Source organism: Arachis stenosperma, chromosome 10 (genome assembly GCF_014773155.1).
Source record: "Arachis stenosperma cultivar V10309 chromosome 10, arast.V10309.gnm1.PFL2, whole genome shotgun sequence".
Taxonomy (NCBI): Eukaryota; Viridiplantae; Streptophyta; class Magnoliopsida; order Fabales; family Fabaceae; genus Arachis; species Arachis stenosperma.
The window spans coordinates 132,050,642-132,075,931 of NC_080386.1; the positions used below are offsets into that span (position 1 = coordinate 132,050,642).

Here is a 25,290-nt window from a genome sequence, read left to right on the forward strand (position 1 = left end):
GTATTTTATAAATATTTTAATAATATAGTAATAGTATTTTTATAAAATAAACGTTAATAATAATAATAATATTATTTTTTTAATATTGTTATTAGGAAATATATTCAGGAATGAATAATTTTTTTTTACCTTTTAAACATAATATATTGCGTATAGTAATAAATAATATATAATAAATTAAATGTGTAAATTATTAATTTGTGTATTTTATAAATATTTTAATATATAGTAATAGTATTTTTAAAAATAAACGTTAATAATAATATAATATTATTTTTTTAATATGTTAGGAATATTCAGGAATGAATAATTTTTTTTTACCTTTTAAACATAATATTGCGTATAGTAATAAATAAATATTATAATAAATTAAATGTGTAAATTGTATAAAACATACGTTGTTATTAAAAAATTGAAGAAATAATAATTTGAAAAATAAATAATAATACGTGATGTTATTATTAAATATTATAGCAATCAAAAAAAAAATTGTAGGTAAGGATTAAATATTTTATAGGATAAGTGAATAAAGAATTTAATTTTTAATAAATAAATAATAAATAGATAAGCTATGTTGAATATTTTAATAAATATGTGAATGTTTATTAATATATTTATAAGGATTATTATTTAATTAATGTAACAGATATTTTTGTTGATGCAGCCTAACAGGAATTTGTTGGTGCGTAAACTGGATCCGCCACAGACGTGGAATCCGTTGGTAGAGAACCACTTACGCGCCACGGGATTTTACCACGTATCTAAAATTGGAGTCATAAGAGGATTTCATCCCATGTTAGCTGCTCTGGTTGAAAGGTGGAGGCCTGAGACCCACACCTATGTATTGCCGATCGGTGAGGTTACAGTGACATTAGAGGATGTCGCTAATAATTCGCTTACCCATTGATGGAGAGCTGTCAGTGGATGGACAGATAGCAGTACGAGTTCGTTTCAAAGTCAGGGCATAGCGATATTCGGTCGTGTGCCATCAGTCAGTCAAAATGCGAAGTCCTATATAAAGCTGGGTTGGGTTCGACGTATTAGAGATGCCGAGCTGGACACTGAGGAGTCCATCAGGCGTATGAGATGTCAGATCTTCTGTTTGTTAGGGTCGACTCTATTCATAGAAAGTCGACCGCATATGCCCATGCGAAATATCTACCATTGCTTCGTGATTTCGAGCGGATCCATACTTATAGTTGGGGGTCAGCATGTCTGGCACATCTTTACAGAGCACTATGCCGTGCATCACGATATGATACAAAGGAGATGGATGGCCCTCTGAATTTGTTGTTTGTTTGGGCATGGGAGCGAATGCCGTGTCTTGCTCCCGTACCGAGACAAACGCTTTCACCGGCCGAGATACCAGTTGCCAGGAGGTAATAAGTGTTATGTTAGTTATGTGTTATTTTGATGATGTACGTTTGACATATTACGAGTTATTTAATTTATTTCAACTAACAATGTTTCAGATGGAGTCATTCGGAACGGACCACAGCGTGGTCATCGAAGACCGTAGAGACATTCAGGCATGATATAGACTACATGCAGGAGGTAAATAGTTATGTTTCTTCTGATTCGTTTCTTCAACCATTATTGTTAGGGTTCTAATATACCAATAATACTGTGGCAGTTTGAGTGGCGGCCCTATGACGGGTTGATTATCCCCGACGACCTGCATCTTCATCTTGAGGTGTGTGACATCATTGCTCTGTTGTTGTCCTTCGAGTGTGTCGAGTGGCACCCTGCGGACCGAGTGATGCGTCAGTTTGGATATGTACAACCTCCTCCGAGGGTACCTAGGGATATTCCAGTTGACCAGCATTGCATGGTTCTGCGCGGCGTGCAGCTTCATGACTGGACAGTTTTGCATGGGCCATGGATAGTGGAGTGGGCCAACAGGCGACACAGCCGACTGCGAGACCTGCACCCCCTTCCGACCTGGGATTTTTTACCGACGGTTGAGTACCGGGATTGGTACATGCGCTCCTACGGACATCTGTTGAGATTGACGGGGTACGTTCCTCATCATCCACAGCCACCTGCCCCACAGCCACCTCCCCCTCAGCCACCTCAGCATGCAGCGTTTGAGCCATTTCCTTATTATATACCACAGCCACCTGCCCCACAGCCACATCCCCCTCAGCCACCTCAGCATGCAGTGTTTGAGCCGTTTCCTTATTATATACCACAGCCACCGGCCTACAGTCATGGTAGCCATCACACTCAGGGCAGCCACCACTTTCAGCAGTCTCAGCACAACCACCACTCTCAGCAGTCCGAGCACAGCCACCACTCTCAACCTCATGATCCCATACTTACCATCTCTGCCGGTCATGATTGGTTTGACTTCTCTGGCGACGGACCCGGAGATCAGCAATGTATAGACTTCAATTGAAAAATACAAACACGTCTAATTTCAAAAGTATCGTCGACTAATAAAATACAAATTAGAAAATACAAACATGACAATATTAAACTACGAAGCAGCACCACTCGGTCCAGCACGATGAGGACACCTACTCCGACTATAACCCTGAGCACCACAGAGACGGCATATCCGAGGACCTCGCATGTCGCGTGAGTCCATTTCATTCAAGTATCGGGTCAGTTTGGGCCTGCCTTTAGACGTTCGTCTCTGCGCGGGATTAGCGACCAATGTGGGTCCCTCATAAGCAAGCCATGTATCGGGATCACCTAATGGTGTGAACTCAAACTTATATACTTTACGAACCTCTGTCATCTTGTACACATCATGCACATACAACTGCCAATCGAGACGCTGGTTAGCACAGCAAGCAATAACATGGCGACATGGTATTCTTTCAACCTGAAAGTGCCCACAGTCACACGTCCGTCGCGCAAGATCAACAACTAGAACCTTTTCAGTAGTCATTTCGCGCACCTCAAACACCTCATTTCGTCTATCAAAGCGGTGCACAACTATATTCCCAGCCTGTTGCATACTTGCTTCTATCCGCTATTGCGCAAATGCGGAGTACGTATATCCGGGACGCTTGCGTTCGTGAGTCTCGGCACTCTTCCGCATAAAAAGTTCATTTAACCTATAATATGTTGCTCGGACTAGCGCCAACACAGGTAGATTACGGGCACCCTTCAACACTGAGTTAATGCACTCCACAAGGTTCGTTGTCATATGCCCCCATCGATGTCCCTCGTCGAATGCCAATACCCAATGTCTTAGTCCAATGGCATCGCACCACCTGGAATATGCCTCGCCTCGCTCTTCTAACCTCTTATAGTTGATATTGTACTCCTCCACCGTTCTTGAATACCCTATGTTGACAACAAGCTTCTGCAAGTGAGGGACTTTGAATGCCCTTAAGAAGTTACTGCCGATGTGTCTTATACAAAACATCCACCATGCTCTTGGAGGTTGCCAGTCGCCACCGGAACGATTTACTGCTGCCCTTATTGACTCATGTCGGTCTGAGATCATACCCACGCCGTCTTTTCTAAGAACATACATTCGTAGATTCCTGAGAAAGAAGTGTCACGCATCAGCTGTCTCCCCTTCCACCAAGGCAAAGGCGATAGGCACAATGTTCTGGTTCCCATCTTGTGCAACAACAACTAGAAGTGTACCTTTGTATTTTCCGTATAGGTTTGTGCCGTCAACCTGAACCAGGGGCTTGCAATGCCTGAATGCCCTAATGCATGGATTGAAACTCCAAAATACACGATGAAGTATTTTTACACCTTGCGCCTCCTCATTCCCGTTGTACAGTGGTCGTGTTTCTATTTGGACAACTGAACCAGGCATCTTCTGCACCATGACTGAAAGCCACCATGGCAAGGCTTGGTAAGAATCCTCCCAACCACCGAAAACATTGGCTATGGACTTCTGCTTTGCCAACCAAGCCTTTCGGTAACTAATGGTATAGTTGAACCTTGACTGGACTTCCGCAATTATAGATTTTACCTTGATGGACGGGTCCGTCTCGACCAATGGCCTTATAGCATCAGCAACTGTATCTAAGTCCAGCTTGGAATGATCTTGTGAAATCGTTCCGATCATGCACGTGTGCCTACCATTGTATCTTCGTATCTCCCAACAACCTTTTTTCCGTATCAAGCTAGCTCGGATAAGCCAGTCACATCCATGCCCGTACATCTTGCATTTTGCATAGAACGTCTGTGGCTCAGACTCATAGACCTCATAGTCAACTTCTTTAGATACAGTGAAATTTCTAATTGCTGCGACGACCGACTTTCTACTACTGTATTCCATTCCAATCCGGAACTCTCCGTCCTCAGGATCAGCAATGCCTACAGAAAGTCAAAATCATCATTTATTGCTAAAGGCAATGTCTAAACTAACAAAAACTTATTATTTAGTCAACACGTACCTATGTTTGCATATTCCGGAAACTCGGGGGCATGCATGGCCTCGAGATCCAACTCACGCATAAAAGGTAGAACGTCCATCGGTTGACTGCTAGACGGATGAACCACTACATTCTCTGCTGCTACCTCAACTCCCACGTCACCATCCTCATCTTCGTCGCCGGCCTCATAAGTGGCTTCGAAGTCCTCTTCGCTGTCACTATTCATTCCTTCGTCCACTGCAGCTCTATCGTCATGTATGTCTATATCGTTTTGAACCTCCACAGTTTCAAACTCAACGTACAACTCAATCTGTGGGTGTCGCATCTGAGTCTGCCGATGAATTTGAAACATATTCTCCATACTCGCTTCATCAGTAATCGGCAGGACATCAAACTGTATTATACCACCAAAAACTACAATCGGATTTCGATACAGAATTCTGCTCACTCTCATTAATGTACCGTTTTTCATGCTTTGACAGAGGCCGTTCTGCAGCTCCATTAACGTCATCGTGCATGGAACCACAAACGAAAACGGATTCTGGGACACAAACCTCACTCCCTCATGAGTATTATGTATTATCTCACCGTTGTGATACACCACCAAATTTGCGGTTCCCTCCATTACACTAACAATATCCTCAAAGAACACTCAAAACACACTCAAATCTTCTTCACTATGCAAATTACCACCGAGCTCTGCCTTATATAGAGAGGTGAACTTAACACGTGCCCACATGCTGACTTAGCACGCCCCCCACGTGTTGCATGCGTGGACCAATGCCTATTCGCCACGTCACCACGCCCCCCACGTGCTTCCCCGCCAACCATTGATAGCCACGTCAGCACGCCCCCTGCGTGCTGACTCATCACGCCCCCTGCGTGTTTCCCTTACTGATCCAACCCATGATTGCCACGTCAGCACGCCCCCCACGTGCTGCCATGTTGGCCCAACCAGATCAACCCACGTAGCCTCCACGCCCCCCACGTGGTTCATGCAACACACCCCCTGCGTGTTGCATCTTCAATCTGACACGTCCATCTTTATGTTATACACACAGTTATTCCATTTTCAGGGTTTACACCATAATATTTTTCATATTTAAATTAATCAGCCTTATTATTACGGTTTAAATAAAATTATGGATCATTTTAAAAATAAATATTGTAAAATTATTGTATTTTCCTAAAATATAGCAACTAAAAAATAATGAAAATTTTTCATTTAATATATATAAAAATCTAATAAACAGCGAGGTCTTTTGACAAAAGAAATACAAACCCAACTTCTAAGTTTTACTTTTATGGAACTGATTAGTTTCTGTGTCAAAAAAATGTCAAGTTATTTTTTGACACAGAAACTAATCAATTAAAAAAAAAAGATCAGAAGCCGGATTAAATATTTTTTTTTTTTGAGAACCTCGTCCTTTCGAGATAATTATCAGAGACCGGCTGGTATTCACTCATCTAATTAAAAATTTAAAAAATCTATAGAGATAAATAAATAGACCTTACGTAATGATAGGACCCTTAATAATTGTTAAGAGCAAGGTGAGTCCACAGCTGACACCACTGTTACTCTTGAAATCTTCATCAATGGAAGATGGGAATAATAATAACATTAGAGAAGCATTATTATTGGTGAAGAAAGAAGACGTGTATTATGAGAATTGCCCTGGTTGCAAGGTTGATAAAGCCAAACACCTCACAAATGGAATCTCAATTCGGAATCTTCTTTATATATGGCTTGCAGTCTTATGTGGAAGTAAGCTTTCTATTCATTTCTCTTCTCATCACTTTCTTCAATTCTTTCTTCTTTCTCTGCCTTAATTCTTTTCTGTTCCACCGTAAAATTAACCGTATTTGAGTTTTTATTTTATTTTAAATATATGTAGTCTTTAATTTCATTCTAATAATTTAAACGAATTTTTTTAAAAGATTTAATTTTTTGATGCAATTATTTAAAAAAATTGAATATAATTAGACGGTGAATTTTTTTTTAAATTGATTTGATATTTTTTTTTGAGTTTTCTTTTTACATGGATATTTTTTCTGAGTTTATGATGTGTTTAATTAATTTTTCTTCTATTTGTTGCAGCGCTGCCTGTGTGTTCTCTCTTTCCATTTGTTTATTTCATGGTGAGTTGAATTTTTCTTTTATTTTCTACTTTTTGGAAAAAAAGTTGAATTTTGTGTACCTCCAACAACATGTGAAGCATGCTCTGATTTAATAATAATAATGAAGTAACGTTGTTCTTATCTTTTTTTGGAGGTCCCATTTATAATGAATAGTGAATTACTTACCGAGGCCCAAAAAAAAAAAAAATATATCATGAATGTATGTCTAGCTCGATTTTAATTAGAAAATGATTAATATATCTTAAAATGAGAATTATTAGGAGTTCATTTATTATTTAACTTTTGTTAAGATTATTATGCAACCTTTTGTAAAAATAGATAGAAAATTTGAATTAAATATTTACTCAACTTTTAAGTTTTTTATCATAAAATTTTTTATATACCAAATTAATTTTCTTCCAAATCTTAATAAATAGGTAAGAATATATAAATAATTTTATGTGTCACATTAGTACATTACTTTTTCTTTATTTTTACTGGCCGCAATGCTAATCATTTTTTTTATTATTATGATTACATCAAAGTTTTTTTTTGTGTTTATATATATGACACCTTACCCTCCGATGAAATATTGCATAAATTAATTAACGGACATTAATAATTAAATCGTACAACAATTTCTACGTATTACTAATAAATATTTAATATTTTTAGGTAAAAGATTTTCATATTGCAGAAAGAGAGGAAGATATCAGTTCCTATGCTGGTTATGTGGGTACGATTATCCTAATTAACTTACATGTATTATTTTATTATTATTATTATTTATTATTATTATTATTATTATTATTATTATTATTATTATTATTATATAAGTCGATTCTAATATGCTTATGTTTATAATAATTTCGATAAAATTAATATCATATTTTTTTAATAATATTTTTTAAAAAGTATTATTTTAATTTTAATAATATTTTTAAAATATTATAATTACTATAGTCACTATAGCATAGTAGGATGATATATTATACATTATATACTATATTTTTTAATTATGTTTAATTTAAAAAATGTTGTAGGATCTTCATTCATGCTGGGGAGAGCTCTAACATCTATATTATGGGGAATGGTATCTGATCGTTATGGTAGAAAACCCGTTATTATTTTCGGTGTTATTACTGTGTAAGTATATATAATTAATTAATTGATTATTTTTCTATAAAAATGTGATATTATTCTATTACAAAAAATGTGATTGTTCAGCAATGAAAAGTTTATTTATTTTTTAAGTTAAATTAACTTTTTATTCTTTCTTCATCTTAAATTAAATGTTTAATTTATATATTTGGTGTACTCTAAGTATTACTAAATAGTGGTGTTGATTAGTGTAAAGAAAGTTAAATATCTTTAAAGAAATCAAATGACTTTTACTATTAAACAAATAACAATCTAATAATGTTGCAGGCTCTTTTTTTTTTTATATGTAAAGCATGTGTGTGTTGTGCGTTGTTGTGTAGAATGTGGGTGTTAGACATAGATGTGACAGTTTTTTGGGATTAAAAAAATCGAATTTTTCGATTTTTTTGTAAAAAAATTAAGTCTACTAATTGGACAGTCTGATTATTAGTGTGGAAGAAAAAATTTAAATTTTGGCGAAAATAATCGGAGAATCCAATTTGTGTTCCCAAAAAATCGGACAGTCTAATTTTTATTCCTGACACTAAAGTTGCGTAAAGCACCTATACACTCCATAACTGCGTTTTACACCATTCCCCCAACCACATCTAAATTAAAAAGTGTAATGTTGCATGCAGTGTGATATTCAACACATTATTTGGGCTCAGCACAAATCTTTGGATGGCTATTAGCATGAGATTTCTACTTGGAAGTTTAAATGGTTTGCTTGGACCAATAAAAGTACCATTTTTTCTTATTACTCACCAATATTAATATATTCATTATTGTTTTATATATTCAAAGCTCAATTATGATTAGAAATCACATATGAACAGGCTTATGCTACTGAGATTTGCAGAGAAGAACACCAAGCTATTGGACTCTCAACCGTACGTATCACTAATAAAACATGATTTTTAGAAGTTGGTATATCCATCATCATAGTAATAATTATTAATTACTTTAAGTTTGATATAATTTCAGGTTGTTGCAGCTTGGGGAGTAGGTTTAGTCGTTGGACCAGCATTGGGAGGTTATCTTGCTCAGGTAATTAATATATAATTATTTTTATTTTTTTATTTGAACATATTTTTGTGGACATATATTATCCGCAGATTGTGACGATAATAGCGACGGTTGGATAATCGTTCTAAAATAAAGCGCTGCTAAACTTTTAGCGACGATTTTTTAAATTGCTAGAATAATCAGTTATTTGTAACATTATTATTTACTTACCTACATATATGTTATTTGAAAAAAAAAAGTGACTTTTGTCCTTGCATATTTATTAAAAAGAACAACTTTAATTAAGATTAATTATTCTATGCCACATTATTATGTGTTCCTAATATTTTGAAAATTTTGTATTACAGCCAGTAGAGAAATACCCAAATATATTTCCAAAGAATTCCTTTTGGGATAAGTAAGTGGTTTTTTTTTTGTTTTTTGTTTCTTCTAAGTTTTTTTTATTTAATTATAAACTTGAATAATTTAATATGTTGCTAATAACTTGTGTTGTAGGTTTCCATATTTCTTGCCCTGCTTCATAATATCAGTTTTTGCATTTGTGGTAGCAATTGCATGCATTTGGCTTCCGGTATGTATGTATATTAATTAATTTGTGCTATATTTTGTTCATTAATTAGTCACAATAATATTATAAGATATTGAATTCAAGTAGTGTATGCAATGATCACTATAGGAGACACTTCACAACCACAAAGATAACAATAAATCCATTGATAAAGCTGAAGCTTTAGAAGGTGGAAGTAATAATGATGATGAAGCTGAAGAAGAAAAAAGTATCTTCCAAAATTGGCCTTTAATGTCCTCTGTCATTGTCTACTGTGTTTTCTCACTTCATGACATTGCTTATCAAGAGGTAATTATTATTATTATTATTATTATTGTTGTTGTTGTTGTTGTTGTTAACTCTTTAGAGATAATTATATTATGAGCAATACTAAAAAATCAAGCAAAAATTTTAAGTGTACCAGAAACATTGATGTTTCAATTGTTTTAACTATTGATTTTAATTATATATATTTTTTATAATTTATATCAATGGTTAAAACAATTGAAACACTGGTATTTTTAGTATACTTAAAACTCTTCCAAAAAGTAATACTATAGCAATTAATTTTAGTCGAAGTTATAACAGATTTTAAATAAGTCTAACATGAAATCCATTAAAAATGAATTTTTGTTTTGTTTGAATGTCGAATATTTCTTGTAATTTAGCTTCAGATGTATTTATTTTAAAGAATTTCGAATATTTTTGTGTATTGAAGGTTGACCACAATGCTACTATGTAAATTGTAATGTTGACTTCCAAAATCTTATATTATATACTCTTGTTATTAGGTATTCTCATTATGGGCTGTTAGTCCACGAAGGCTGGGTGGTTTGAATTTTACAACTGATAATGTTGGTACTGTTCTTGCAATTTCAGGTACATCTTTTCACATATGCATATATAGCTTTTATGCATATATAATTTACTTATTAATTACCCACTTAATTATTATTATTATTATTCAGGTATTGCTATTATAATATACCAGCTAAGCCTATACCCAATGGTGCAAAAAACTTGTGGGCCCGTTACTCTTGCTCGTTTCACAGCGGTTAGCTTTTTTTTAATCAAATCTTCCAATTATTATTATTGGCCTGAAATTTTTGGACTAGTAATTTTTAGTAGATATTAATTATTTTTAATAAATAAATTTTATTATTTATATGTATAAATTTTAAAAATATAAGTATAAATTATATTAATTTATGTATATAAATTTTAATAAATATAAATATAAATTATATATTTTGTGTGTAAAATTTTTATAAATATAGATATAAATTATTACAGATTAAATACTGATAAAAAATAATAATATTAATTGGTTATATAACATTGTTCTTATCTGATTTATTAGTATTTTTTATTTTTTATTTTTTATAAAATTAATAATATTTATTTGTAACCTAATATGGGTGTATGTTTACAAATTACAACTAATATCTCTCTATCCAATTTTCTTTTCCTTTACTCTCCTGCTGGTATTTGACACACTAAGGAATAATTAGTCGAATGAATCTTTCAAATTTTATACATGAATTAAATTAATATTTTTATAAGATTATAAGAGACTCATTATAATCTCAGTACCTTAAAATTTTAAATTGAATATAATATCTTCTTATTTTATTATCTCTAATCATAAAATTTAAATGACCAATTTAAACATTTATTTAAGAAATAATATAATGTTCAAATAATATATACTTGTAATTTATATATATATGATAAAGATGAGCTTAGCTTGTATTTTGGACATTAAATTATGCAGGTGTTAAGTATACCATTGTTGCAAAGTTATCCTTTCATGAGAATGTTATCAGGCTTCACACTCTATGCAGTTATAAGTTCTGCTTCCATTCTCAAAAGTCTTGCAACTGTAAGTGTCAGAAATTTGAATTTTTCTTTGTGTATACAGTAATTTATTACTCAGTTATAAATCTTTAAATAGAGTTTTCATCCGCAATAAATTAGTTCTTGATCTGTTGGATTGGGAAATACCTTGAAAAATCAAAATAATTAAGAGTAAATATTCTTTCTAGTCCTAACAAGCGACCTTCCATAATTCAAAAAATCTTTAATGAGCACTTAATTGTTCAATTAATTGATTTAGTTGACCTCCAACTATTTAAGTAATTGATCTAAACAGTCTTATAAAAAGATGACTTGCTGCTAATGTGTAAGATAGACAATAAAAAATCGAATAGAGCAATTATTTAAATGGTTAGAGATCGAGTAGGGTTTTCAAATTGTGAAAAGTGCTTTATTTTTTGAATAAATTATCAGGAATAAAAAAAGATATTTACTCTATAACTAATTACGTGTAAAAAGATTATATATACACAATTACTCATATTTCTTTAGCGTTTCAAATTAAAGGTATATAAATAATTGTGTATATTCGTAAAGAATATGCATTAAATATATTTTTAGGAAATTATATATAATAATTTTATAAAAAGAGCTAGGGTAGTTTAACATCCCTATTTTCTAATTGAGTTTGTTTTGTTGGACATATATAGGAAACAATTGCAACCGGTTTGTTCATTCTGCAAAATAGAGCAGTGGTAAGTTAACATTCTTTTTTTCTGGTAATGTGGAGATTATTAGTTTTATATGAGTATGTTTAATTTGGAATGCCAATTAAAAGATCAGGCACAGAGAAATATTTTGACAGTAATCAAATAGTTTGTTTGGAATTTAAATTAAAAATAAAAATTTTCATTTCTAAATTCAATGGACTTCCATTCAAAAAAAAAAAAAAATCAATTTTCTATCTTTCTCTTTTGTTTATATAGATGTCAAATGTTTAATTTATTTTTAAAATTATAAAGTTAAATAAAGATTTGAATCAATTTGGTAAATTCCAGATAAAATAACTAATCATAAATCAAATAAAAATTATATTTTTTTATTTTAATTAATTTGATTTGATTTACATAAAATAATTTTCAATTTTTTTATTAATTTCAAATACCATCCTTGTGAGATTGTGGTAATATTTGTGAACAGGAACAACATCAAAGAGGGGCAGCAAATGGCATTGCCATGACTGCTATGTCTGCATTCAAAACAATTGGCCCAGCTGCAGGTGGTGCATTGTGAGTAACTGAGTATCCCTTTCACTTGATTTTTTTTTTCGTCGGATATTATTGTCATTAATTTTGTCACTAACAGTAACAACTTCTGTCGCTAATTTAAGAAAATTTGTTGAAAAAATCCGTCGCTAATGTAAAAAATTCTAATAGTAATTCCTTTTGTTTGGAATGTGTTTATATTGTAACTAATGTTGTCGTCATTAATTCGTCACTAAAAAGAATATCTGTCAATAATTCAAAAAAATTTGTCGAAAAAATCCGTCGCTAATACAAAATATTCTAATAGTAATTTCTTTTGTTTTTTAGTGTGTTTCTATTGTAACTAATTGGAGTTTGCAAATGTTTCATTAGTGAAATATTTTGGATCATGGAATTTCATAATTATTTTCTTATTTTATTCTTTTTATCATGTAGGTTAACTTGGTCTCAGAAGCGACTAGATGCCTCTTTTCTCCCTGGTATGATAATAATAATAATAATAATAATAATAATAATGTGTTTGAAGGTCTTTTTGTTTGACATATTAATAAATAAAAGATAAATAATTTTTCTGTAATTTAAATTTGTGGTTCATTTATGCTAACAAATCTTTTATTCATTTTTTTAAATAATAGGGACGCATATGGTATTCTTTATCCTTAATGTTGTTGAAGGAGTTGGGGTGCTGCTCATGTTTAAACCATTCTTGAGTGTAAAGAAGTAAACTTAATTTGTGCAAGCAATGGGATTAGAATTAACACTTGCATTTATTTTGAGTTCTTCATAGATTATTATTATTATTATTATTATTATTATTATTATTATTATTATTATTGATGGTGTCATTATTATTAGCTAAGAAAACATAATGAAGAAATGTTTAATTTTTGTATGATTTTGGCTTAGATATCTTTATCTAATTTTATTGAGACTTCAGTTACTGAGTTCTCAATTAGAGTGAATTAGTATTGAAATTTGAAAAGCATATAATCAAATTTAGGAATTTAGGTAATGTTTTAATATAATTTTCTTTGAATTTTAAGTAAAGAAAATTTTAAATTTTTATGTTTTATGTTTTAAAAAATTAATATATATTTAATTTTTAATAATTTAAATATTATGATGAGAATGATTAAAAAAATAATCTCAGATTTTCAATAATCATTACTCATAGAATTATTACGGATGCAAAAATTAAAATGAGGATGCTACATGATTAACAAAATTTATCATTTTAAATCAATATTTAGTCAATAAATATATTTTATATGTAATATTAAAAAAATTACCGTATTAAGTATTAACTAAATCGTAAATTTTAAATTTTAAACTATAAATTCTAATAATATAAAAATAAAATATTAGTCTAAAATATTGAATAATATAAATAAAAAATGCGTACTTTAGTATTTCTCAATTGAAATTCTACTGCTTCAAAATAATACACCATAACTTCCATGAATGGGTGCAATAAAAAAATTAATTTGATGTTTCTACCTCACTTAAACACAATTTATTTGATGTTTCTACCTCACTTAAACACAATGGAAAGCTTATTTGAATAATAAATAATTGATTTATGTTTTTGTAAATAATTTATTTTCTCACGAACAGAAATAATAAAAAAAAGATTTCATTTTCAATCTTACTATTTCCTTTGCAATATCATAAAAATAAGATCATCAAGAATCACAAGGAAACTAAAAACATAATCGACAAAATACTCAGTTTGATCCCTAAAGTTACACTCGAGTCTCAATTTAGTCTTTGAAGTTTTAATTGCCTCAATTTAATCCCTAAACTTTCAATTGACTCTGGACAGAAATCACTCCAGAGACTAACGTGATTAAAATTTGAAAAGTTTATAGATTAAATTAAGGCAATTGAAACTTTAAAGACTAAATTGAGACTCGAGTGTAACTTTAGGGACTAAATTGAATATTTTCTCAAACATAATCCCATTAGTAAAGGATCTCAAAACAATTGAAGCATTTCTAAGCAACATTAATTACCTAATTAAGATGAACAAAGTCACACATAAACATTGTATCATGGCCAATTTGCTAGCCCAAATTTAACACAAATTATACAACTTCCATTAACTTGTTTTTTCTCTTAAAGTTGGATATGGAAAAAAGGGCCATGTCAAGAGAGAGAGAAAGAGACATACACAATTTATTAATACCCACTAAACACAATTAACTATTGAAAATGATATTTGGAAGCATGAATCCAAAAAGCTTGGAACTTCTTAACTGGGATTTGGCTTTTGACCTAAGAGTGCCATCATCCATCTGTTAAAAATGAACATAGGAAAAATTTAGCTTCCATGAAAGCACCATCTTTTCCAAAAGTTCCATGGATAAAAACTCGGATTCGGAATTAGGTAAAGACTCACATGCAGTTTGTCTTCATGTGAAGTTGATACTTGAAAATCGTTAGATAATCATTTAGTCAAACTTGACAAATCATCTGACGGTTCTTAAGTATCAACTTCATATGAAGATAATTGTATGTGAGTTTTCACCTCAGAATTATAATGCAGAATCTGATTGGATGATTATGTAAAACTCTTTACATTGAGAGTGCATTAATTTTTTTTTTTTTACCTCCACAATCCAAAACCGAATTTCAGATAAAGAAATGAGAAAAACTCAATCACAAGTTTTGACCGGCCAGCCTACTCGGCCCTACCCAAACCGAATCCCATAATCCGGCAATCTCAACTTCGATGGCCTGTGTCCCGCTCTACCGGACCTCATCACACAATCAATCATGCCTCGACACGGATTTCCATCCCCAAGGATTCCGGCACAACTATACACAGGACCAAGCGAAGGAAGGCGTGAGCCTAAACACACTTAACTCTACCCTACCTACTTGAAACAACAACAAACACATATATGAAAATGTAAACATAGTTTAAAAGAACTCTAATACTATTATTAGACTTCCATCATGCATAAAAAAGCCTAAAGTGATCATGAATCCCAATGGCATGTAACATGAAATCCAAGGCATTATGAACTTGAAAGCCTAACCGATTTAACTTCCTTTTTCCCCTTTTCTATTTGGTGAAATGGTGATGTTAGTTAATCCGGAAAAGCCACACGCCATCATCTCAAGAGTAAATTTGACAGATCAAATGCATTTCATCACCTTCATTTTCTTAGAAAAACCATCTACTCTTATATATTCTAAACTTCAATAGAAACATAAGTTTGTGAATGCTAAAGAGTGCCGAAACATGAAATAATTTCAGTTCAGACATGAATGGATTTACCTCATTATCGTGCCAGTCGGAAAGCGTCTGCAACAAAATATCAACCAAAGGAACCGCGGCATTTTGACGATCCACATAAGCATCTCTTTTTCCCTTTGGAATCTCTGCTACCACCAGCATGCCCAGAACTAGCAATACCATAGTCATAGGTTAACTCGTTCATCGGGGGAATGTGACTGATTGCGAAAAACGCCACATGTAGGAATGATTGATTGTTTTCTTCATATAAGATAGGTTGCCAGAAAACATTGGGGGAGCAACTATGGTTCATGAATCTAGCTACATTCCCAACATTCTTGGCACTAATAATAAGAGGATACGGCATAGTGTAGTCCTCTGTAGAGTCATTTGTGCTCACTTCTTCGAGTAATCTAGGTTCATAGTTCCACTTGAATTCCTCATAAATTCGAGTTGTGTCGAAAACATATTCATTAGCATCTCCTTCCTTCGCGAGCTGATTCAACCTTGCTTGATCAATAACTTCTCCTGCATACTCGCAAATGAAAGAACCGGCACGAATAGGATCCAGTGATCTAAGACCCCATCCTCTATCCTTTGTTTTGAACACTTCCATGTGGTGCTTCAGACCGGTCTGGGAGGCTCGATTTTTGCAGTTAGGGAAACACTGGCATGTGGGACCACATTCATGAATCAGCGGCCTTCGACTCACCAAAATGCTGCCACCGGTGTAGGGAAAATCTCCGTCGTTTCTCCTAATGCAAGAGCAGTTCAAATCACCAGGGACACATGATTTACCACAGCTGCAGCCATGTGAAGGCTGCATCAAACTGAAGGATTTCGGATGCCTGAGGGAATGGAAGTAAGTGAAATATGCAGGCGCCTTCACATTATCAACATCATTGACAAGTGATACCGGAATACTCTCGGCTCCTGAGGAGAGGTCTCCAATAATAAGCCCAGTCCTCGAAGGGAATCCAGACTTGAATTTCTGAACTGATTTCCAAACAGCAAACGCACTCGGCTGCCCCGGAACTCTTACCAACTTATACTTGAACACACCACCGCCACTTTTTGCCCTGTCCACCCAAGAATCTTGGATTTTATACAGACCATCATAGACATAGATCTTTGAATTTGGATTGGCGCCATCTCTTATGCCCCGAATGACTCTTACCTCGTTGCGTTGTCGCGAACTTCTATCCAAAGCAAGATTACCCCTTTCAAGCTTTTGATCTGTCACATGCTTATCTTTCTTGTTGAAGTTGCCACCCTGACCAGTATAAATTATAACATCATTATCCTCAGCTTCATCATCATATTCTCCTGATGAAACAATGCTTATAGCGATAATTTCCTCCTCGAACTCACCCTTCACATGCAAAGAGTCAATTCCACCCATGGAGGGAGCATGCAGACCAACAATACATAACTCCATTCGGAAATAGAAGATATCCCCTATCTCAACCCCAGGAACTGCTCCCACTCTCTTCCTCAAGTTTGTTCGAATCCCTTTGCTCATCAAAGTATTGCAAGCTTTAAGATCCGACCGCTTGATCGACCCGCTGCTCAATTCCTTGGCATCATCAAGTTGGCAGATCCTTCTCCGAATAGCATCGAATGTTGTCATTATAAGATGAACAACTTCCTGGCTTCCGTCTTCCCTTTGAGCCGGGCTTATACCAACCAAACCACTTGCATCAACAGGTACTCCTACAGCTTTCTTATTCCTCTTTGCAGCTGATCTAGCACTTCGAGAAGCTGCATTCTTCCTCCCACTAGACCCATCCATCGACGTGCCACCGTCTCCTGCCCCAGCAGGGCTCCTATAAGCCCGTATCGGAGCCGGTATCGCACCACCCCTTGGGGCCCCTGAAGATCCTTGCTGAGGTCCACCAAATGGGAAAAATGGTGAAAACCCAGAAGGGTACTGCCCAGAGGCTGGAGCTTGAGGTGACATTGGGAACACCGGTATCAAACTACGCATCGGTTTCACATCCAGAATCCTTGACTTATCAATGGGACCTGAAGGTGGAACTGAGTTTTGAGCTAACCCTTCTTCCATTGCAGACCCTTTTTCACTTCAAACAAACACTCACACAAAACCAAGCTTCCAAAAGCTTCAAATTCCTCTCTTTTTCACCTCAAACAAAAACCATCCTAACCTACTCTTTCTCAACTTTCACAACTTAATTTCAAACCCCAACTTGGAAAATCCCATCATTTTCTGCCAAAGAAAACTATAAATAAGCCATGCAATTCTAAACACGCTTTCACAAAAATTAATTTGCAGAAAAAACCCAGAATGAAAATGCAATCAAGCAGGAATTTTCACAGTAAATATATGAACCCCAAATTTGGCTGAGTTTTAACCGAGCTTAAGAGAGATCAGATAAGAAAATAATAAAGAATTACTTATTAGAACAAGTTCTGAAACAGAAAGGGTTGTTAAGTGTTACCTTTTTCTTATTGCTGAAGCTCTCTGACAGAGAAAGAAACATGAATCTGAGGGGTGAAGAATGAAGATGATGGAAGCAAAAGAGAGAGTGAGATTTTGGGTTCTGAGAAGAGCAAGTAGTGGATTCAATTCAAGCCTTTGATGAAGAAAATAGTTTAATAATGAATAGTATCTTGAGTTTAGAGTTTAGACTTTAAAGCCGTACCACAACAACACGTGTTGTAATGAAAGATTCACTGTTCTTATGTGTTTTATGTGTTATGTCCGATTCGCTATGCAATGCAAAAATTGGAATCAAAACGTGTATTTCCATTTCCTTTTCTTCAAATCAATTCTCTCTTTCATCATTTATATTGAGAGTCAACATTTTTAATAAATATAAATGGTGAAAAATTAATTAGTATTAGTTGAAATATTAGTTATATATAAAATTTATTTAATAAAAATTGTTAAAAATTAATATTAAATTTAAATAAAATTATAAGAGCATTATATATTTTATAGTGTTTGAAAGAATTTATCATCTGATACATATATTTAGTAGATTTAAATACTATAACACAAGAAAAAATGTAATGTAGAAATGAATATAATGTTTTAATAATTAAAACTAGCATCTATCTTTTTATGATCATGATATATTGTATTTTTAATATTATTATTACAACTAAATAAAATTAAAAATATAAATTGTTGAAAAAAATTGTGACGTGTAAGTGACAAAAATAATATATAATTAATAAATATAATTAGATTAAAAATATAAACAAAAATAAAATATTGTAAGATCATATATTACAGTATTTTAAAAGTTCATCATCCAATATATTATGAAAGAGAGAGAGAATAATAACGTAATAAGCGGACGGATGATCATAAAACGTTCAAAAATTTTTTTCTAAATTTTCTCCTAAATAACAAATCGTGTGCTGATATTATTATTTTTATTTTTTATATTGGAGGAGATATGATGAAAGAAGGAGAAAATAATACGTAATAATAGGATAAGTGATTATAAAGCGTCCAAAAAATTTTCCTGAATAATAATTCGAGTGATGATATTACCATTTTATTTTTTATATCGTCACTTCACACATGACATATATATTATGAAAGAGAGAGAATAATAACGTATATGATAGGAGTGTCAAATGGGCTGAAATCTACTGACCACGTAACTCACAAAAAAAGACAGACAGGGCTAAAAATTTGAAATCACTATAATTAAAAAGTCCGCCTAACCCGCACTGCCTAATTTATGGGCTTTGGCGGGTTTCGGCGGGGTGGGGTAGGTTCGTCGTTTTTATTTTGTAATTAAAGATGTTCTAAGTTATAATTTGGATTATATTCTATGTTTGATTGATTAGAGGCTTGAATATATTTAATTATATGTTTTGGATAATGTTTGTTTTATTTTTTACAATGTTGATTTTATTATTTTGTTTCAAAAAACTTTGTTGATGATTAAGTTTGTTACATATTTAGAATTATAATTTTTTTATGTCTTTAGAAATTATAATTTTATTAAAATGGTTGTGAATTTATATATATTGTTTAATATTTAATGATTTATTAATAAAAAAGAGAATTGGCAGGTTTAGTGCACCAACTCGCAGTTAAACGGAGTAGGGAAGGAATAATTCGGGACCGCCGGCGGGGCGACTATCCCGTTTGCCACCCCTAACAGACGAGTGATCATAAAACATCTAAAAACTTTTCCTAAATTTTCTCCTAAATAATAAATCCAATAATAATATTGTCATTTTTACTTTTTATATGGGAGGAGATATTATGAACGAGAGAAAGAGAAAGAGTAATAACGTAATAAACAAACGAGTAATTATAAAATGTCCGATAAAATTTTTTCTAAATAATAAATCGAGTGATGATATTACCATTTTTATTTGTTATATTGTTATTCCACACATGTATATTATAAAAGAGACAAAATAATAACGTAATAAGCAGACGAGTAGTTATAAAACATCCAAAAACTTCTCCTAAATTTCCTACTAAATAACAAATTGAGTGATGATATTGTTATTTTTATTTTTTTATATTGAAGGAGATATTATGAAAGAGAGAGGGAGTAGTAACGTAATGAGCGGAGTGATTAATATATATTATGAAAGAGAGAGTAATAACATAATCAGAATGAGTGATTATAAAGCGTCCGAAAACTTTTCCTAAATTTCCTATTAAATAATAAATCTAGTGTTGATATTGTCATTTTATTTTTTATATTTGAGGAGATATTATGAAAGAGAAAAAGAGATTGTAATAACGTAATAAGCGAATGAATGATCATAAAGTATCTGCAAATTTCTCTAAAATTTCTTGTTAAATAATAAATTGAATGGCGATATTGTCATTTTTATTTTTTATATCGTCACCCCATACATATGATATATGATTGTTTCGGAAGTTATATGAAACGGTAATTTAGGCTTGAATGTGAGATTCAGACTTCTTCTGAGACAGCATTCGACTTGTACTGGTGCCGAAGTGCTGTGGTCCGAGTTCCTCAGGAGGAAGTGAGGGAGTGGTACCTGCAAAAGGCTCTAATGCTTAAGTTAGCAAGGACTTTAAAAAGGTTTTTTTTTTTGTAAATTGGGACTTGAATATGCTTAAAAGGTGTCCGTGTATTTATAATAGAATAGATAATCACATTTTTTAGTAGTTCTACCTTTATTGATGGATAACTGTTCCCTAAGTGAAGCTGATCCTCCCTCGTCACGCCCGACCTCTTAATAGGTCGGGTAAGTAGAAGTGGCTACTCTTTTTTGGTGGGCCTTCTTTTTTATTTGGTCTGACTTTATGTTTTGGGTCAGAATATGAGCACATTCTTTATGTAAAATAAAACCTTTTTCACGAGTGAGGTGGCATAATCGATCTTTGCCACGTTAGACTAGATAACGATTAGCTGAGTTGACAATAAAAATTTGATTAATTAATTTGGTCCTTCTCTCCTTTATAACCCTAAAATTTAGAATTATTCTCTACATCCAAACAATTTTAGCATCCAAGTTTATTCAAGTAATTAGAGGCACGCACTAGAGCTTATATTTAGAAATGAACTGAAATTATATTTAGAATGAACTAAAATCATTAAGTAATTTCAATTCAATTGTTAATATAATTTCGGTTCATTTCTGAATGAATTATTTTATTATGATTTTTTCTTGTTTCACTATCTTGAGAGGAATAAAATCAAGAAAAAGAGAAGAAAAATCAAACAAAAAAAAGAAATAAAAATAAAAAATTCCTCAAAACTTCTCGTCATGTTCTTTTTTTCTTGTCTTATTCATCTAATCAAATAAAGAAGAAGAAACATATAATGCTGCAAAATCACTTGATGGATTTGGATGTGCTTTTGTTCATGATTCAATTTTGTTTGTGTGTTTGTTTTTGAATTAATTTTGTGTGTCACAATCATTAAGTAATATAGATTTAAATAAGGTGCATTTAGTCTGTGCTTGTTTTGAAACGAGTTTACATTTTGAATATAATTTCAATTCATTCTAAATATAATTTCAGTTCATTTCTGAATATAATTTCGATTCATTTCTGTTCTACACAATTCAAAACTCCTCCTCTTCACCTTCTATTGTTTCTTCACCAGGGAGAGGAGAAAGAAAAGGAAAAAAAATACAGCAACAACAACAACAAAAGAATGACGATAAGGAGAAAACACGTGAAAAAAATAAACATGAAAAAGAAGAAGGAGGAGGAGGAGAAACGCGAAGAAGAAGCTCCATGTGTAAACGAGCGTGAGAAAAAGAAAAAACTCTATGCGTACGTGAATTTGAAACAAGAAGAAGAAGGAGGAGGAGAAGAAGAAGAAATGAGCGTGAGAAGAAGGAGAAGAAGAAGAAGAAGAAGCAATAGCGCGTGTAATCACGCTCTTTTAATGATAGTAATTTTTGTTGGTGTTAGGCCTATTTGAATGAACTTGGATGAAAAAATACTTGAATGTGTAGCAATCTGTAAAAATTATTAGCTTCACCATTTTTCTTTTTGTTGTTATTCCTCTTTTATTGTCTTAGCATTGTTTCAATTGTGGAAATATGGTTTGATGTGGTAATCAGACACTAGAAACTTCTATTTGATCAACCACAAGTGTGGGGGTTAAACATTTTACTTTCTAGAGAAAAGGACAAATAAGTCCCTGACATTTTGTTCTACAGACATTTTTGTCTTTGACAATTTAAAAATACTTTTAAATCCCTGACCTCTTCAAAAGTTAGACATCTGAGTCCTTCCGTTCATCCGAGTCCGTTAAACTCAACGAAAAAGTCTGACATGACTTTCGATAGGCTGACTTGATTGTTACGATGTCCTAGGTGAAAAGAAAGCTTTCAAAACAAGACAAATTAGTCCCTCTCCTTTAAAACGACGCCATTTGGTGAGTACTCCTCATCTCAATCATGTACGCTTCTCCTGGCGGCTGGCTTAGATCCCTCATGTTACTGCTAAACCTCCTCACCTTCCTGCTGCTACTGGTGCTCGTTGGTGGAGAATTTTTATCATGTTCGTTAATGTTCTTGTTCTTGTTCTTCTTTTTCTTCTTCTTGTCGATGTCTAACAAAGAAGCTTGATTTTCCTCCTCCAATGACGAATTTGGCGCCAACACCGTCACAAGCGGTGGTCAAATTCAGTCTAATAACGATGCATTGGCTTCGTTCTACTCTGCTCTCAGAAGTACCAGGACATGGTGAATTGTCACTGAAATTATACTTGGGAAGTTGGAATATGAGTTAACTGAAAATCACCTAGTTAATAATAGACATAATTTTAAAAGAAATTAGAAGATTCACACACTTACCAAGCGGAGATGGGCTCTTATTCTGGATTTCATATTTTCTTAACTTGCCAATATTTATAAGCTCTTACTGTTATCTCCTTGAATTTTGTTCTTTCCTTCATTTTTTCCATGTAGATAGATGGCTGATCCTGATTGGCTAGATGTTGTTGCAGGTATTAAAAGTAATCCAAAAAGTAGAAAAAGGAGGTAAAAAAGTAGCAACAGTTTTCATTCTGAAAATTTCTTTAATAGTTGATGAAGCTCACGGTGCACACTTGGATTTTCATTCTGAGCCGCCCACACTCACTCGTCAAAGCGCGTCATGCTAGGGAGAAGTATCCATCGATTTGGACTTCGGCTTTTGCCTTTGACGATAGGGATGATAGCCGAAACCCCTCACACTCACTTGTTAAAACGCGTCATACTAGAGAGAGGTATCCACACCCTTATAAGACATGCTTCGTTCCCCTCTCTAATCGATGTGGGACCTTACAATTGGAATAGTAGCAACACCAAAAATAAGGAACAGGAGCAGAGGTGGGAGGGATGGTTGTGAAAGTTGCAGCAGTATATAGTGGCGGTGACGTGGAAAGGGACGAGCCTTTGAAGTGGAGGAATTCTATTCAAAACGACATCGTTTTGAAGGAGGGAAACTAATTTGTCCAATTTTAAAAACTCTTCCTCCACGTAAGATGCCGTAACGACTAGATGAATGGAGGGACCAAGATGTCCAACTTACATTTTTAAATCATTAAAAACAAAAATATCTAAAAAATAAAAAGTCTTCTAATTGTTCTCCAAATGACGACGTCATAAACTAGATTTAGTATGAAAGTCTAAACGGCGTCGTTCTACTAATTTAGCATGGCAAGGAGTGCCACCTCACTTACGGCGTTAGCAGAATATATTTAGGGTCGGGGGCAGCCTCTTCCGTGAATCGAAAGGAAAGCATGGCGCCCAAGAGAGCAGCTACACACACCGATAGCGACGACGAAGACGACATCTTCTACTACCGCTTCTGCTCTTCTTCCTCATCTGCCCAAGCCCAGGCCCAGGCCCAGACCCAGACTAAGACTATTACTACTGCTGCTGGATCCGCTTCTTCTTCTTCGTTGGCTCCCTCAAAATCCACCCTCTACGTTTCCAACCTGGACTACGCCCTAACCAACTCCGACCTCCACACACTCTTCTCCACCTTCGGCCGCATTGCCCGCGTAACCGTTCTCAAGGACCGCCACACCCGGCTCAGTCGCGGCGTCGCCTTCGTCCAATTCGTCACTCGCGAAGACGCCCGCCGCGCCGCTGATCAAATGCACGGCAAGATCCTCAACGGCCGCACGCTCTCCGCCTCCATCGCACTCGACAACGGCCGCGCTCCGGAGTTCATTCGCAAGCGCGTCTACAAGGACACTGGCCGCTGCTTCGAGTGCGGCCAGTCTGGACACCTCTCCTACGAGTGTCCCCGCAACCGCCTGGGTCCTCGCCAGCGCCCGCCTCCGAAGCGTGGCAGGCGCGGAGGCGGCGGAGCTATGGGAAGAGGCGGGAGAGGCAGCCGGCGAAGGGAGGAAGATGACGATGACGATGATGATGACGATGAGGGATCAGACGGTGGCGGTGGCGGCGCGGAGCGGTTTGAGGATGATAATTGGGCTTCGGTTGTAGACGGCGGCGCCGATGAGAGGCTTTTGGGGAGGAATGAGAAGGTTGTTGCCAAGAAGAAAGAGAAGAAAGCTGGGTACTTCAGCGATGAGAGCGATGAAGATGATGAATGAAGATGAAAAAATTGAGATTGGAATTGGAAAGAGGAATTTGAAGATAGGGTTTTGAAGGTGTGGATTCAGCTTCATTGCTGCAAGTTGATTAGAATTTTGTACATGATTAATGTATTTTCTCCTTAGATGCCACCTTGGATTGCTTGATTGTGAAAATAGACATAAAATTAAGGTGGCTACTCCAATGAAGATTTAATGATTGTCATGTGAAGATATATCATTTTGACCATTGGATAATAGATTGTAGGGTTTGATTTTATTTGAAGTAAAAGTGTTACCTTTATTTAAATAAAGTGTTGCAAAATAAATAAGTTACACGTTTTAAACAAGAATCATCATGAGAAGATGTTTTTAGTATCTTCATAGGAGTAGCTGCCTAAAATTAATGTATTTTGTAATTTCTATATATTCTGCTTTGAATTATGCTTTTGTGACAGAAGTATGCAGAAATATAGAGAAGACCCACTTCTATGGAGTATAGAAAATACAAGAAGGTTTTATCTCTGCATCTGTTGTCAATGTATCATTGCTGTCTCAGAGACAGAATCCAAACACAGCCTTATACTGAAAGAGTGTTGTTTATGTGCATTGAAATGTAGAAGTACTGAAGTAGCAATAGTATAGTGGTCTTGGAATTTCTTTTGCTTCTTATTCTTGAATTGTTGTTGAGCTTTTCATTTGTCTGTGTTGCATCGTAATTGGTAAATCTAGTTGTAACTTGGAAGTAGATGAATAGCATTTGTAACAACAACTTA

General features: G+C 34.0%; 4 protein-coding genes across 5 annotated transcripts; 2 read left to right on the forward strand and 2 right to left on the reverse strand.

The window, feature by feature from the left end:
- Positions 1 to 3,514: 3,514 nt before the first annotated feature.
- On the reverse strand, positions 3,515 to 4,974 carry LOC130957786 (uncharacterized). The gene is made up of 2 exons (XM_057884630.1): positions 4,371 to 4,974; positions 3,515 to 4,290 (listed from the first exon to the last, which is right to left on the reverse strand). Exons 1-2 carry the CDS (start codon positions 4,972 to 4,974, stop codon positions 3,515 to 3,517), a joined length of 1,380 nt encoding a protein of 459 aa, XP_057740613.1.
- A 925-nt stretch (positions 4,975 to 5,899) lies between these two features.
- Positions 5,900 to 13,095, forward strand: LOC130956498 (protein ZINC INDUCED FACILITATOR-LIKE 1-like). The gene is made up of 17 exons (XM_057883550.1): positions 5,900 to 6,114; positions 6,448 to 6,488; positions 7,143 to 7,203; positions 7,511 to 7,613; positions 8,246 to 8,348; positions 8,444 to 8,497; positions 8,592 to 8,654; positions 8,981 to 9,030; positions 9,129 to 9,204; positions 9,310 to 9,489; positions 9,972 to 10,059; positions 10,149 to 10,234; positions 10,955 to 11,062; positions 11,706 to 11,750; positions 12,196 to 12,284; positions 12,696 to 12,739; positions 12,896 to 13,095. The coding sequence occupies exons 1-17, from the start codon at positions 5,946 to 5,948 to the stop codon at positions 12,982 to 12,984; spliced, it is 1,449 nt and encodes a 482-aa protein (XP_057739533.1). The 5' UTR covers positions 5,900 to 5,945; the 3' UTR covers positions 12,985 to 13,095.
- Positions 13,096 to 14,413: 1,318 nt separating this feature from the next.
- Positions 14,414 to 18,164, reverse strand: LOC130955829 (histone-lysine N-methyltransferase, H3 lysine-9 specific SUVH1-like). 2 transcript variants are annotated; one of them, XR_009076913.1, is made up of 4 exons: positions 17,961 to 18,164; positions 15,544 to 17,728; positions 14,870 to 15,077; positions 14,414 to 14,554 (listed from the first exon to the last, which is right to left on the reverse strand). XR_009076913.1 is itself a non-coding variant. In XM_057882805.1 (3 exons), exon 2 carries the CDS (start codon positions 17,564 to 17,566, stop codon positions 15,584 to 15,586), a length of 1,983 nt encoding a protein of 660 aa, XP_057738788.1. In that variant the 5' UTR covers positions 17,567 to 17,728; positions 17,961 to 18,164; the 3' UTR covers positions 14,414 to 14,554; positions 15,544 to 15,583. The 2 variants fall into 2 exon arrangements, 1 of the variants encoding a protein (XP_057738788.1); XM_057882805.1 differs by lacking the exon at positions 14,870 to 15,077.
- A 5,465-nt stretch (positions 18,165 to 23,629) lies between these two features.
- Positions 23,630 to 25,168, forward strand: LOC130956124 (U11/U12 small nuclear ribonucleoprotein 31 kDa protein). Its single transcript, XM_057883158.1, has one exon. It carries the CDS (start codon positions 23,714 to 23,716, stop codon positions 24,533 to 24,535), a length of 822 nt encoding a protein of 273 aa, XP_057739141.1. The 5' UTR covers positions 23,630 to 23,713; the 3' UTR covers positions 24,536 to 25,168.
- The last annotated feature ends 122 nt before the right edge of the window (positions 25,169 to 25,290 follow it).